The sequence below is a fragment of the Mercurialis annua genome, linkage group LG3 (assembly GCF_937616625.2).
Source record: "Mercurialis annua linkage group LG3, ddMerAnnu1.2, whole genome shotgun sequence".
Classification (NCBI taxonomy): Eukaryota; Viridiplantae; Streptophyta; class Magnoliopsida; order Malpighiales; family Euphorbiaceae; genus Mercurialis; species Mercurialis annua.
Genome location: NC_065572.1, coordinates 6,981,870 through 6,995,192, shown reverse-complemented (window position 1 = coordinate 6,995,192; position 13,323 = coordinate 6,981,870). Strand labels below are relative to the sequence as shown.

The following is a 13,323-nucleotide window of genomic DNA, read 5'->3' as shown; positions in this document are numbered from 1 at the left end:
CAACGGTCTCTCCTTTAAATTTAATATTCTTCCATTTGAACCGCTCAAATACATTTAAAATTCAACGCCGACTCCTAGAGGCATCTTGTTCCGCTTAACCAAACCAGTCCAACCAGTGGCGTAGTCAGAAAATTTAATTAGGGAGATGAATTGTAAGGGGAAAAAGTTCTAATCGGTGATTTTTTCATACGCGCCAAAGCGGGATTCAGAATCAGAAATTTTTTTGTAAAAAATTTACATCTCCATCCAACTTCAACCGTGCGCCCGCCCCATAAGTGGCTCCACCACTTAACTTAACTTCATTTAGAATTTGATTCCAACTCGTGAATTATTTCTCAAACCTTTTATTCGGGATGATATCGAATTTGCCTAGTCGAATCAGCCCTTGAACAGTGATCTTTCTTTGATTTTTAATTCGGAATCATCTAATTCGCCTAGCCAAATCAGACTTTGCTAGTTATGGCTTAGCCTTGATAGTTAAGCGTTGAGACGTCTACAAGTGCATCTTGAAAGTCCACCTATACAATTAACATCTAACAATTGAGACTTTGATAGTCGAAACCTTATCAATTTTGAAAAAAATGGAGTTTCAAAAAAAAGGTGTTGCTAGTTAAGTTACAGTGTAACGGGAAAAACTCGAGAGCCAACAACCAAATATACCCACTGTGAGACAAAATTTAATTGATTATTATGTACCCGTCCATTACATTATTTAGAGAGCAATAGATTTGAATAGTCGCTGGCTAGAGAATCAAATTGCACAAGAAAGGTTTGGGCACATCTATATATATATCTCTATAATCTGTCCATAAAGCAGACAAAACATTTACTAGATTTGTGAAAAAGTATACTGACTCTTCTCTTTTGTACTCTTCTTGCTGCTGTTCTTCAGGTTGGGGCTAATCTAACATACCTTATACATTGTCCTGATTTTAAATATTTTTAAAAAAAATTGAGAATTAATGATCAATTATTTGACTCCCATTTAGGTTTTATACTTGTTCAAGACCCTACCATTTTACCAACTCCCTCAAGCCTTTCCTGCATTAAAGTATATATGGGGTGTTTGCTTTGAGTTACCTAAGAATTTATATACTTTGTATTTATGTTCTATGTTTGTAATTTCTTTTTACTGGCATTAATGTGATTTCAAATAAATGCATTCTATAAAAAAAATTAAACTTTTAATTACATATTAAGAACATATAGAAGTATTATTAAATAATAGAATTTATCGAAGTTAAAAAACTTTAGAAATTTCCGGAAATATAAGGCTTGCAAAACGCAACTGTAAAATAATTTTTACAATGCATGCTCATGTAATTGTAATGCATGTTTTATCTTTTAAACGATATCATCGTATTCTATTGCGCCCTTTAACAATAAAATTTATCTATGTACATCTAAATTTTCATTTTATGTCAATTTAACCTCTTAACAATTAATTACTTCACTTCTAACCCAAAAGTTATCCACTTTATTCTGTAGCACTTCTTAACTATATTATTTTCCTATGGCTTAACACATAATTTTACCTATTTGAAAAGTTAAATTGTTAAAAAAACAAAAATCTAGATGTGTGATAATAAAAATATATAACTAAAAGGTGTTATAAAATAAAATGGTATAGTTTAGAGATTAATTTACGAATCAAGTTTTATTCATAAAAAAAAATCTAAATTTACTCAAAATTAATTTGTGAAACTAAAGTTCAATTTGTCCTAATGGTGAATCTAAATTTCAATTTACATGAAATCCGAATTAGAATTATAACCATAAAATACCTTTTGTTAACAAAATTGCCATCAATATTGGAAACTTCCTTTTTTGATTTTGATTCCTATAAAATTTAAATTCATGAAATATTTAAAATAAATTTATATGGTTTAGTTATGTTAAAGCATATATCATATGATGGTTTCACAGGGTGCCACATCGGACTTTATATGGATGCATTTTAGAGGCAAATGATGGTTCTATGAGGCGTTACATTATACATGTGTCATGTCGAATGTGGCGCCACGTGGAATCACATTGTATTTTATGGTTGTAGTAGGATTAAAAAAATCATATGTCTGGTGTATTACGTTCACATTAATGCTAAATAAACTCATTTTAACTAGAAAAATTGTCAAGAAATATATTTTAAATCACAAAATTAAATTTAGGTGATGCACTGAAAAGGAGAAGAAAGTTCAGATATTTTTGATGAAAATTTTCCAACAATCAACCTAATGACACTTTAAAATCACTTAAACACTTGATCAAATCATTGTGAAAAGGATGTAGAGAAAAGTAAAGTGAAATTTGATTGTTAGTATGATCCAAATTCATAAGCAAGAAGAAACAAGGGTCATAATCTGAATATTATCATGTCACAACTTAGGCATCACAATTACCAGTGAAATGGAGAATTGTCCAAATGAAAGGGAAAGAATAGTGCATACAATAAGTGATGCTTCGTTGGCTATGATCAATTATTAGGGTTAGTATATATAATTTAGTAAAAGGACCACACACACATCCATTAATTTCCACATTTAAGCTCACCTCTTGTTCCATTCCTTTCATGCTTTGTTTTCACAGTACTACCGCTCCCTTCTCTATTTATTTCATTCATGTTCTCTTCCTTGCCTCCAGGAATTTTTCCCACATTTTGCTTCTCTTACCATGTGATAACCCCGATATTCAGCGAGCATCGATTCACATAACGTATGGTTGTGCCACTTCATTTTTATAATATGTCGACAAACATTTGCGGTAGTGGGATATTCAGTTATTGTTTATTTTTTATTATTAAATATCCTAATATTACAAACGTTTTATTGGTTCGTTACACGAATAACGTGGCACAACCTTTGCGTTGTGCTCTTATTCTTATTCAGCTACTAGATAGACAACGAAAGTGAATTGCAACCATTCACAAAAGGCTTAATCACCTAGAAATATTTCAGTTTTTAGATATTTTATTTATATCACAACTTATCAAAAACATCAATCTGTGCTAATTTTAATAAATGAATTTTAATCATAGCCAATTACTTATTTTATTTAAGAAAAAGTCAAACGTTTTCTTAAGTCAAAATTCGGAAGAATATAATCAGTGGTGGATTTATAATTTTTTCTTAAGTGGACAAAATTGTATTGGAGGTTTATAAAATGAACAAAATTGACAAAATATAAATTTTAAGGTGGACAAACTATATATTTTAAGATGGAAAAATTATATTTGTCAATTCTATATTCACATTCTTTAAAAGGGACTCAAAATTATGCAATTGCCTACCAGGCTACCATACACTCTTCCTAGATCTGTCTCTGAATAAAATGATAGAGATATAGTTCAAATTGGACCCTGGATCTTTATAAAAAATTCAGATTGAACTCATTACTTTTGTTTCTAGTTAAAACTTAACTTAAAAATAAGACACTGATGTGTTTATAATGGTCCAAACTGAACCCTCAACTTTTGCAACAAGAATAAATCGAATTCTCGACGTTTGCAATACACATTATGTATCAATAAAAAAACAAATACAATCACTTAACAAAGAAATTAAGATACTATTAATAGCATAATTATATATTTAAGCAAACTATAGATAATTAAAAAGAATTGCTATAAAATTGCTAATTCAATTATTTCGTGATTCATCGTGTTTTATCAGTTCCATAGAAATAAAATTAGATTTTATGTGTGTTATTATTAAAATTGTCTTTCTATAACATTAACAAAAATGTAAAAGTTAATACTTTTAACCATTTTCATTTTCCTTAACATTTATAATGATACTTATATTTGGATCTTGACTGTTTTCAAGTAGTGTGATTTTGTTATCCAACACACCTTTCAGTGTTTATTAAAATTTTGGCTCAATTTAGCCTATTTAATCGAGTTGCAATTGGGAATACAAAGTATGAAATTTCAAATATAAAAGTTGAGGGGCCAATTTGGATCTTATCCCTAAAATGACATATAGAAGTGGACTTCTTTTAAAGCCGACCGTTAGAATGGGGTTTCTAATTTATGAATTTATTTTGACTGTTGGCAGTTGGCAGAATCAGTTTGGTTGCACTCTTGTTACTATTCCCCATCAGCTCAGTAGCTTTAAAAACTGATTCTCCACATAATTCTTACGCGCATATATCTCACGCGCCACTCAATCAATCAATCAGTCGTCCGTGCTATTATTAGCAGCAGTCCGGCGACTCTAGTCCCGGCCCGCCTCCCAAAAGAATGGTACTTTGATATATATATATGGTACTTTCAGATGGACCTGGCAATTCGTGTCAACGGGTCAAACCCGTTTAGACACGAACACGATTAGGTTAAACACGAACACGACACGATTATTAATCGGGTTTGATATACAAAATTCAAACACGACACAGATATTATACGGGTTACACGACACGACACGTATAAACACGTTTATTTAAACGTGTTATGGATCAACCCGTTTAAAACGATACACTTAAACCCGTTTAATTATTTAACTACTTTTTTTAATTTATTTAATATAATACTAAAAGAATTATTACTATATTTTGAGATAAATACTATTTTAATTATATATAATATAAAAAATTTAATTAAAATTAAAAATTTAATAACATTTCAATTATAAAAATAAATAATATTTAATTAAAAATAGTTAATCGTGTTTAAACGGATTTAAACGGGTTAGGCGTGTATAACTCATTTAGACCCGAAATTAATCGTGTTATAAACGGGTTGACACGTCTATGACGCAAACCCATTTACATCAGAATTAACAGGTTTACTTTCGAATTGAATGAGTAAGACGACGAAAATCTTAAAGGCATTGTTAAGATTTAAGACTACTTCTATTCATGAGAATATAGCAAATTACTGTTATAACACCAACTGGACATGTATAAATAACGATAAAAGGTCAACACATCTCTAAATTTGTGATACGGTGTTATTTAGCTCCGATTTGTATTTTATAAATAATTAACTTCAAAAGTTTTTATTTTTGGGTCAAATTTTTTGATAATTTGTATTTTTATTAGAAAAAATAAATTTAGGATAATTTTATCGTATCAATTAGAGAATTTTCTAATTTTTTTTTACATCCTTCACTTCCGATTTTTATTTTGCGCATTTTAAAAATACAATTATGGGATAATTTTACCTAAAAATAAAGAGTTTTGGATTAGTTACTCAAATAAATATAAATTAGGTTTAATAACCTCGTATTACAAGTTCAAATGGCGCGTTGACCTTTTGTTCAAATAACAATTACTGTCTAATTTAAATAATTTGAAGATAAATTAAATTTTTTTGTTTAGTTTAATTGTAAGATGTTTTAAACTGATTCTAATTGTGTGATGACACTTTTAAGCTTTTTATATAATTCTCAATCGAGTTATATAAGTCTTTTGTGAGGAGAAATTTTTAAATAGATCAATCTTTATTTTTTATTTTTTACACATTTGAATTGTAATATTACGATAGTACCACTATTGTAATGACATTTCATAATATGATAGGTTAGCCACAGATAACGTGGTAAACTAAGTTTACTTAGGAATTTTTCGTTTTATAAGAGGTAAAATTTTAGCCACAAATTTAAAACGGCTACATTGAATATGATTTGAAACCACGACTTGATTTATGTTTAATTTAATCATTATTAATAATTTTTATTTTTGAATGTTGAATTTGTGCGACTATTAATTGTTCCCGCTTTCTAGTTTTTCTATTCTTAATCACTACAAACTAGACTCCATTTTGTAGGATATACAAAATGAACCAAATAAAAGAATAAATTTTTGTATATATTATGACAACAATCAATAAAAAATTTATTTTACCTCTTCAACTTAACATAAAAAAATAAAAGCTCAAGTTATAGTTTTCTTTAAGAACACCCCCATCATTGATATATGGCCAAATGTTATAAAAAGGCCAAACCTTTCACAAAAATTTCACAAAAGTCCTGACCTTTTAATTTTGTCGATTTTGGCCAAAAACTGATTATTTGGTTTCACAAAAGTCCTGACCTTTCAATTTTATCGATTTTGGCCAAAAATGAATTATTTGGTTTCACAAAATTCCTGACCTTTCAATATTTGACATGCCACATAGGCGTCACATAGGCAAATTGAAATCAAATTGAGAGTTGGCTACAATTGAAACCAAATAATTTGTTTTTGGCCAAAATCGACAAAATTAAAAAGTCAGGACTTTTGTGAAATATTTATGAAAGGTTTAGTTTTTTTACGACATTTGGCCTTGATATATTAAACAAAAGTATCTACAAAATAAGCGTTTGCCTCATTTTACCTCTAGAGTTACAAATGATACGTTGATTTATTGATACCTCAGCCCCTGATTGCTCCTGTTATAATTGTAATCTTGACAAAAAGAATGAGTCAAATTAACCAGCTTGTGAGTGTTATTATCCATAATTATAAATTTATTCTTAATTAATAATATAGTATGCCAAATTGAGGAAGAAAAATGAATATATACGATTCTTATGTTATTTTATAAGACTAAACTATTATCGTATATTTGTAAATATAAAAAATAAACTAAATAAACAATTTTTTTTAATTGTTCATATAGACAAATATGTTTGTCCATAATATTTATACTTTAGCATTTTTAAATATTTAATTTATCAATTTGGTCTACATTATCACTTTAAACTAATGATAATAAATGCGTCTAAATTTAGATACATTTTTACAAATTTGTCCATATTAATTATTACTATATTATGTTTGATTACTCTTCTTAATCTCACTAAATTATATATTAATAAAGATAAATTTGAAAAATAATAATAAATGCTCGCTTATAATTTAAATGACAAATATTATTAACTATTTTTTTTTTCAAAAGCAACAAATATTACGGACATGAGAAAGTGTCTTCTATATTGTTTTCCTATTAAATCACTATTCTAAATGTATGATTCAATTTACAAAGCTAAATTTATTCATATAATGAATCAAAGATTTATTAACTAATGGATTATATAGCAGGCCTATATTAATTTTTATATTTATAATTTAAAACATATAAAATATTTTTTAATAATTTATAATTTTAGTTAAATGGACAGTAAAAAAAAATAAAAAGAGTACTAATTTTTGGAAAGTTTTACTTTCTAAGTGTAGTTAAGGCTTTTGAAAAATTAAAAATATAAAATTCTTTTAATATAATATGAGAATATAAAATATTTTTTAATTTTTTGTTAAATGATACTATATGCAAAGACAATCATTTTAATTAGAATCAGACATACAAAATACCTATAGTGTAATAATACAATGTAATAATTGTTGGGAATCATAAAATATTAATTCAAAACATTCAACATATTTACTTTTTTAAGATTCAACTATTGTAAGAGTTTAATTACTTAAAAACCACCCACTTTGAACTTCTTTTTCGTTTATACCATGACCTAGGAAAAAATTCATTTATATCCTGACATATGTATTTATGTTTCACCTCTACCCCGAGACACTAAATTAATCTCTTTTTATTAAGAAAAAAATTTAAAATAGTTCTTCATTTTTAACCTAAGCTAATTAAAATTTAATTATAAATGAATTTTTCTCTAAATGAAGGATCATTTTAAACTTTTTTTTAAATGAAAAGAGGTTAATTTAGTGTCTCGGGGTAGAGATGAAACATAAACACATACGTCAGGGTATAAATGAATTTTTTCCTAGATCATGGTATAAACGAAAAAAAAAGTTCAAGATGGATGGTTTTTAAGTAATTAAGCCATTGTAAGAAGATTAAACCAACGAGCTCAAATGGTATAAGTTTTGAGCAGTAAATACCAAAGTCGTGGGTTCAAATCTTCCCATAAGCGTTTTCCTTCCCCAATTATCAAAAAAAAAATTGTAAGAAGATTAAAATAATTTATACTCTTAAATACTACTCCCTCCGTCCTGTAAAGATAGAAAAAGTACCACCTTTTTTTGTCCCATAAAAATAGAAAAAGTGGAATTAGTTAAATCAAAAATTATCAAAATACCCCTACATGATTATCATAAAACATTAAATGCATATTTTGAAAAGATAAATAAATGAGTTATAAGTGCTATAATTAGTAAAGTGAATTTGGAAAATGTACATAACTAATTGATTACAAAGGATAATTTAGACAAATTATCACAAGTTACCTATAAATAACTATTTTCTTAATTCTTATAAAATGGGTGTTTTTTCTATCTTTACGGGACCGGAGGGAGTAGTAATTAGTTATTCTTTATTAATCCTTTGTCAATTTTCAAACTGGATCCAATGAAAAGAAGACCGTTCATAGATTCTCGTGCCCTGCCCTTTCTGTTCAGTTCATTTTTTCGTTTAATTACTCCGTTCAGTTTGGTTTAATTTAGACAATGACTCACTGTTTTTCCTCAACTCAGTTCAGTTCCCTCCCTTACACTCTCAAACTCAAATTTTTCCTTTGCCTTTTTTCTTTATCCTTTTCCCTTTATCTCCCTTAATTCTTACACTAACTCCAACTCTCATACACCACATTACAGACAACGACATTTTTGTACATGCTTCACTTCACTTCATCTCTACTTATCATCACTTCAAAAATTATTATAAGCCCAACCTAACAAAAATTAATCACTATGGTAGCAGGTAAAGTAAGAATAGCAATGGGCTTACAAAAATCGCCGGCAAATACCAAAACCATAACGACTCCGCCGAAACCGCCGGTTCCGTCACCGAATAGCGGCAAGGTGTCCTCTCAAAAAGCGGTGTTTTCACGGTCATTTGGCGTTTACTTCCCACGCTCCTCCGCTCAAGTGCAGCCACGTCCTCCTGATGTTACGGAGCTCTTAAAGCTCGTTGAAGTGCTTCGTGACAGAGAGTCTAGGTTAAAAACTGAGCTGCTTGAGTTTAAGTTGTTGAAAGAAAGCGCCGCCATTGTTCCGGTACTGGAGAACGAGATATTGGCGAAAAATGCGGAGGTGGAAGCGGCGGCGAGACGAGTGGAGAGTTTAGAGAGTGAGAATGAGAGGCTGAGAGTGAAATTTGACGAAGAGAAACGAGAAAATGAGAGGAAAATTAAGGCATTGGAGGATGAGATTTTGGAGATGAAGAAAACGGCGTCGGATAGAGAACATGAAGAGTTTTTAGTTTCGTCTTCGCAGAGGTTTCAAGGTTTAATGGAGGTTACTACAAAGTCTAGTTTAATTAAAAATTTGAAAAAAACGGTGAAATGTGGTAATAATTCAGACATTAATGTAAATTCTTCTGTAAGTTTAAATAAAGAGGCGGAGATTGTTGTAGAGAAACCGAGTCATTCACGGTCTAACTCGGAGGAACTCACTGAGTCAACTCTGTTAAGATCCCGAGTCCCTAGGGTTCCTAAACCACCTCCTAAACGGTCATCATCGTTAAACTCCGTTTCCTCTTCAACTTCAGTTAGTTGTACTTCTGATCAATCCGTTTCAGCTCCTCCTCCACCTCCACCTCCTCCACGGCCAGCGGCAGTGGTAAAGAAGACTGCTCCTGTGCCTCCGCCGCCGCCTCCTCCGCTGAAGGGAACAAGATTAGTAGCAACGAAGGTGAGGAGAGTGCCGGAGGTCGTAGAGTTTTACCACTCGTTAATGCGGAGAGACTCACGGAGGGACTCCGGTGCCGGAGGCTCGGATGCTTTACCGGCAAACAACAATGCTCGTGATATGATAGGAGAAATTGAGAACAGATCGGCGCATTTGTTAGCGGTAAGTTCCGGTCAGCGGTTAATTTTTTTTCAAGTGTTTATTTTTAGTTATATTTACGGAATTTGCCACTGTCGTTGTTTTTTGTTCTTGTAGTGATGAGTTGATAGGTGACAAGTCTAGCGGCTTTAACGCTGCCCCTACAGACACTCCTTTTTAGTTTTGGATTTTATTGTTTCTTGTAAGATAAGACAGTGTCTGGATTCGATATTGGCCCTTTAAATTAAAATATTACTTTAAACTTTAAAGAAGGCGTAAATTGTGTTCAATTTGAACCAAATTGGATAGTGTATAGTGTTCTTTCAGGGCTCGAGGTTAATTTTTGTTTATTTATCTAATTAACTGATGCTGTAAAATAGTTTTAATTGTTAGTAATTTTTTAATCTCTTTGTTTAATTTTCTAATTAGTTAATAATCAAAATGTGCTAAATTGTTTATGTTTTTACAGATAAAAACAGATGTGGAAACTCAAGGTGATTTTATAAGATATTTGATCAAAGAAATAGAGGATGGTGTCTTTACGGATATCGAAGATGTGGTACCGTTTGTTAAATGGCTCGACGATGAGTTATCTTATCTGGTATGACAACTTGAATTGTTCTTAATTTATATACTATTTATTCTTAATCAGCTATGTCGCTTAGAAACTTATCCGAGTATTACATTTCAGTATTTCATTTTTCGTTTGCAAAAATACATCTTAAACTATGTTTTAATCTAATTTTGTAGAAAATGTCATTTCGCAGCGTTTTTATTTTAAATGTTTCTATTTTATGCAACGAATAGTTAATCATTTTAGAGATGAGATCAGCCGTGTAATATTGAACGAATTGGTTTTGTTCAGGTGGATGAAAGAGCCGTGCTTAAGCACTTCGATTGGCCGGAGCAGAAGGCGGATGCTTTACGAGAAGCTGCATTTAGCTATTGTGATCTCAAGAAGTTAGAATCGGAAGCCTCATCATTTCGAGACAATGTCCGACAGCCATGTAGTGCTGCTCTCAAGAAAATGCAGACTCTGCTTGAAAAGTACTATTTTCAATTAGTACTATATAATTTGTGATTTTGAAATGTGTGTTCTACGTGTGCAACAGATACTTAATCTAGTGATTTGTATGATTATTACAGATTAGAGCATGGTGTTTATAATCTATCAAGAATGCGAGAATCCGCTATAAACAAATACAGGGGATTTCAAATTCCGATAGATTGGATGCTTGACACAGGAATTGTAAGCCAGGTAATGTCACTTGTTCCAACCTTTTGCAATCTAATTAGTTAATCAAGCAGCAAACAGTTTTTACTCAAAATCGGTTCAATAATTTTGATTCTTGAAGTTTTTTTAAAGTTACAAGAGGTTGAACCGTATTTTTTGAATAAGAGAAGAATCGAAAAAGATTAAAAATGCAGTTTTTAAACTTAAACCGGTTCAATAATTTCCGATTCTTGCAGTTTCTTTGAGTTACGAGGTTGAACCGTATTTCTAAAATTTTAGAAAAGAATTGAAATGGATTAAAAATTAGCAAATGAATCACACTCTACTTTAGTTAGAACTAAGAAGCACGGAAACTTCGACAAAGTTGCGTTTCCCGTTTCGGAAACTGGAAACTCTTGGACACCCATTTTGGGCCGTTTCTGTAAATAATAAAAATTAAAAAAAATATAAAAAATATTAAAATTATTACCCACAAATAAAAAAGTCTAACTAGTTACACATAATTTTACATTCGCATTACCCACAATACATCAAATATACTTATTTGTGTTGAATTATATTATATTTTTTTATATATTTATAAAATTTTAAATATTTAGTATATTAAAATGAATTAATTATCATAAATATTTAGATAATATTTTTAAAAATATATCCCTATATTTTTTTTATTTGCACGTTTCCCCCACGTTTCGTGTCCTTCATTTTGAAAAACTTTCGTTTTCCCGTGTCCGTTTCGTATCGTTCCCGTTTTCCGTTTCCGTTTCCGTGCTACCTGGGTTAGAAACAAGCATACATTCTTTTACAGTTAAACAAAATCAATGATTTTTATTTTTGCAGTGCTTCTGATTCAAAGTGGTTTAACCGTATGAATCCAACCGGACTGACCTTTGGTTCCCAGTTAGTCTGGTTCAGTTCTTATAAAACACGGCAACAGATACTAGCTGTTGGGTAATCACGAAAATGGACAATATTTGTTTCATGTGTTGACATTTTGATGTAAAGTGTAATCCCACTTTGTCATAACCTAGAGATATATTAACATAAAAATGGTCCCATTTCTTGGTTTTGGGTCTTGTAAATCTTGCATGGGTAGGCCAACTAAAATTTTGCTTTGGAGACAATCCACTATATTTTACTCTAGAAAGAATAGTGGTTGCTAGAAAACAAAAGGCAGGTTAAGTAATGCCTAAATTTCTATGCCCACGCCTGCTTGTTCACATGTGAATTCCCAGATCTATAATTTTGTATTGCCTTGTCTACATCTTTTTTAACTTTAAGTGAAGATTCTCCATTACAAACCGAACCGAATCAAAAAATCAACCGATCAACTAGTTTGGTTTGGTTTAAAAAATATTTTAGATATCATTTTATGTATTAGAGTTGAAATTTTGTGAGAACGTATTGTTGGATGATGGGTGGTTTGTGTCGAAAGCTAAAGTGTTGTTGTCGTACGTGCTTATGGCTGCAGATAAAGTTGTGTTCTGGAAAACTAGCAATGAAGTATATGAAAAGAGTATCTGCCGAGCTCGAAAGTGTCGGTGGCGGACCTGAAGAAGAAGAGTTGATAGTACAAGGTGTTCGATTTGCCTTCCGAGTACACCAGGTGAGAACCAACTCGTTTTCTGGTCATTTACGGTAGAAAAAGTTGTGATAATTTTGAAGCTAATTTATAAATACAATTTTGTAATCAGTTTGCCGGAGGATTTGACGTGGAGACAATGAGAGCGTTCCAAGAGCTAAGAGATAAAGCGCGATCATGCCATATACAATGCCAAAACCAGCAGCAACAGAAATTAGTATGCAGGTCTACCACACCTTGTTAATCTGTAGCAAACTCAGCTTCAGAACTGATGCCCTTTTTTTTGTTGTAAAGATAGAATACTATGTTTGTTAATACAATTCCCGCGGCCTATGAGGATTTATTCATTAATCCATTCTTTTCTCTTACTGTTGCCTTTCAAATGAGTTACGATACCGTTCCTGATAGCACTAGCTTCCCCCCTCACTAACCTCCATCATCCTGTCATACTTTCTTTATTCTGCTGCTTGAACAATCCTATTCCAGAATAGCATGTGCTAAAACCCGTTATTCTGTTATCAAATATAGCGTCCACATTGATGTAGTATACGTATACCACTCTTCTTGGAGAATCCATATGTTATCCGTCGCAGCAGCAACCTTTTAGCCCTCTCAACAAGGAGGGCATAATCTCGAAAACGACGCCCGGGGTTTAATTCCTCAGCTGCGCATACGCCAAACATGAATATCTCCCGAAGCTGCCGGCAGAACAAAACTCCCCCACATACTTAAAAGTTCAAATTTAAGAGCTGATTCCATCAGTTTATCAGCAGGGTTAGTACACTTACCAAAT

General features: G+C 31.2%; 1 protein-coding gene across 1 annotated transcript; it reads left to right on the top strand.

The window, feature by feature from the left end:
• The first annotated feature begins 8,326 nt into the window (after positions 1–8,326).
• Positions 8,327–12,898, top strand: LOC126674606 (protein CHUP1, chloroplastic). The gene is made up of 6 exons (XM_050369083.2): positions 8,327–9,738; positions 10,184–10,315; positions 10,580–10,761; positions 10,861–10,972; positions 12,420–12,554; positions 12,643–12,898. The coding sequence occupies exons 1-6, from the start codon at positions 8,638–8,640 to the stop codon at positions 12,772–12,774; spliced, it is 1,794 nt and encodes a 597-aa protein (XP_050225040.1). The 5' UTR covers positions 8,327–8,637; the 3' UTR covers positions 12,775–12,898.
• Positions 12,899–13,323: the final 425 nt, after the last annotated feature.

Bases quoted from the DNA above. Each gene is read 5' to 3' on its own strand.
- LOC126674606 (XM_050369083.2), top strand. From the start codon at position 8,638: ATGGTAGCAGGTAAAGTAAGAATAGCAATGGGCTTACAAAAATCGCCG. The intron at 10,316-10,579 runs GTATGACAACTT...GGTTTTGTTCAG, and splicing joins ACGATGAGTTATCTTATCTG to GTGGATGAAAGAGCCGTGCT. The intron at 10,973-12,419 runs GTAATGTCACTT...TTATGGCTGCAG, and splicing joins ACACAGGAATTGTAAGCCAG to ATAAAGTTGTGTTCTGGAAA.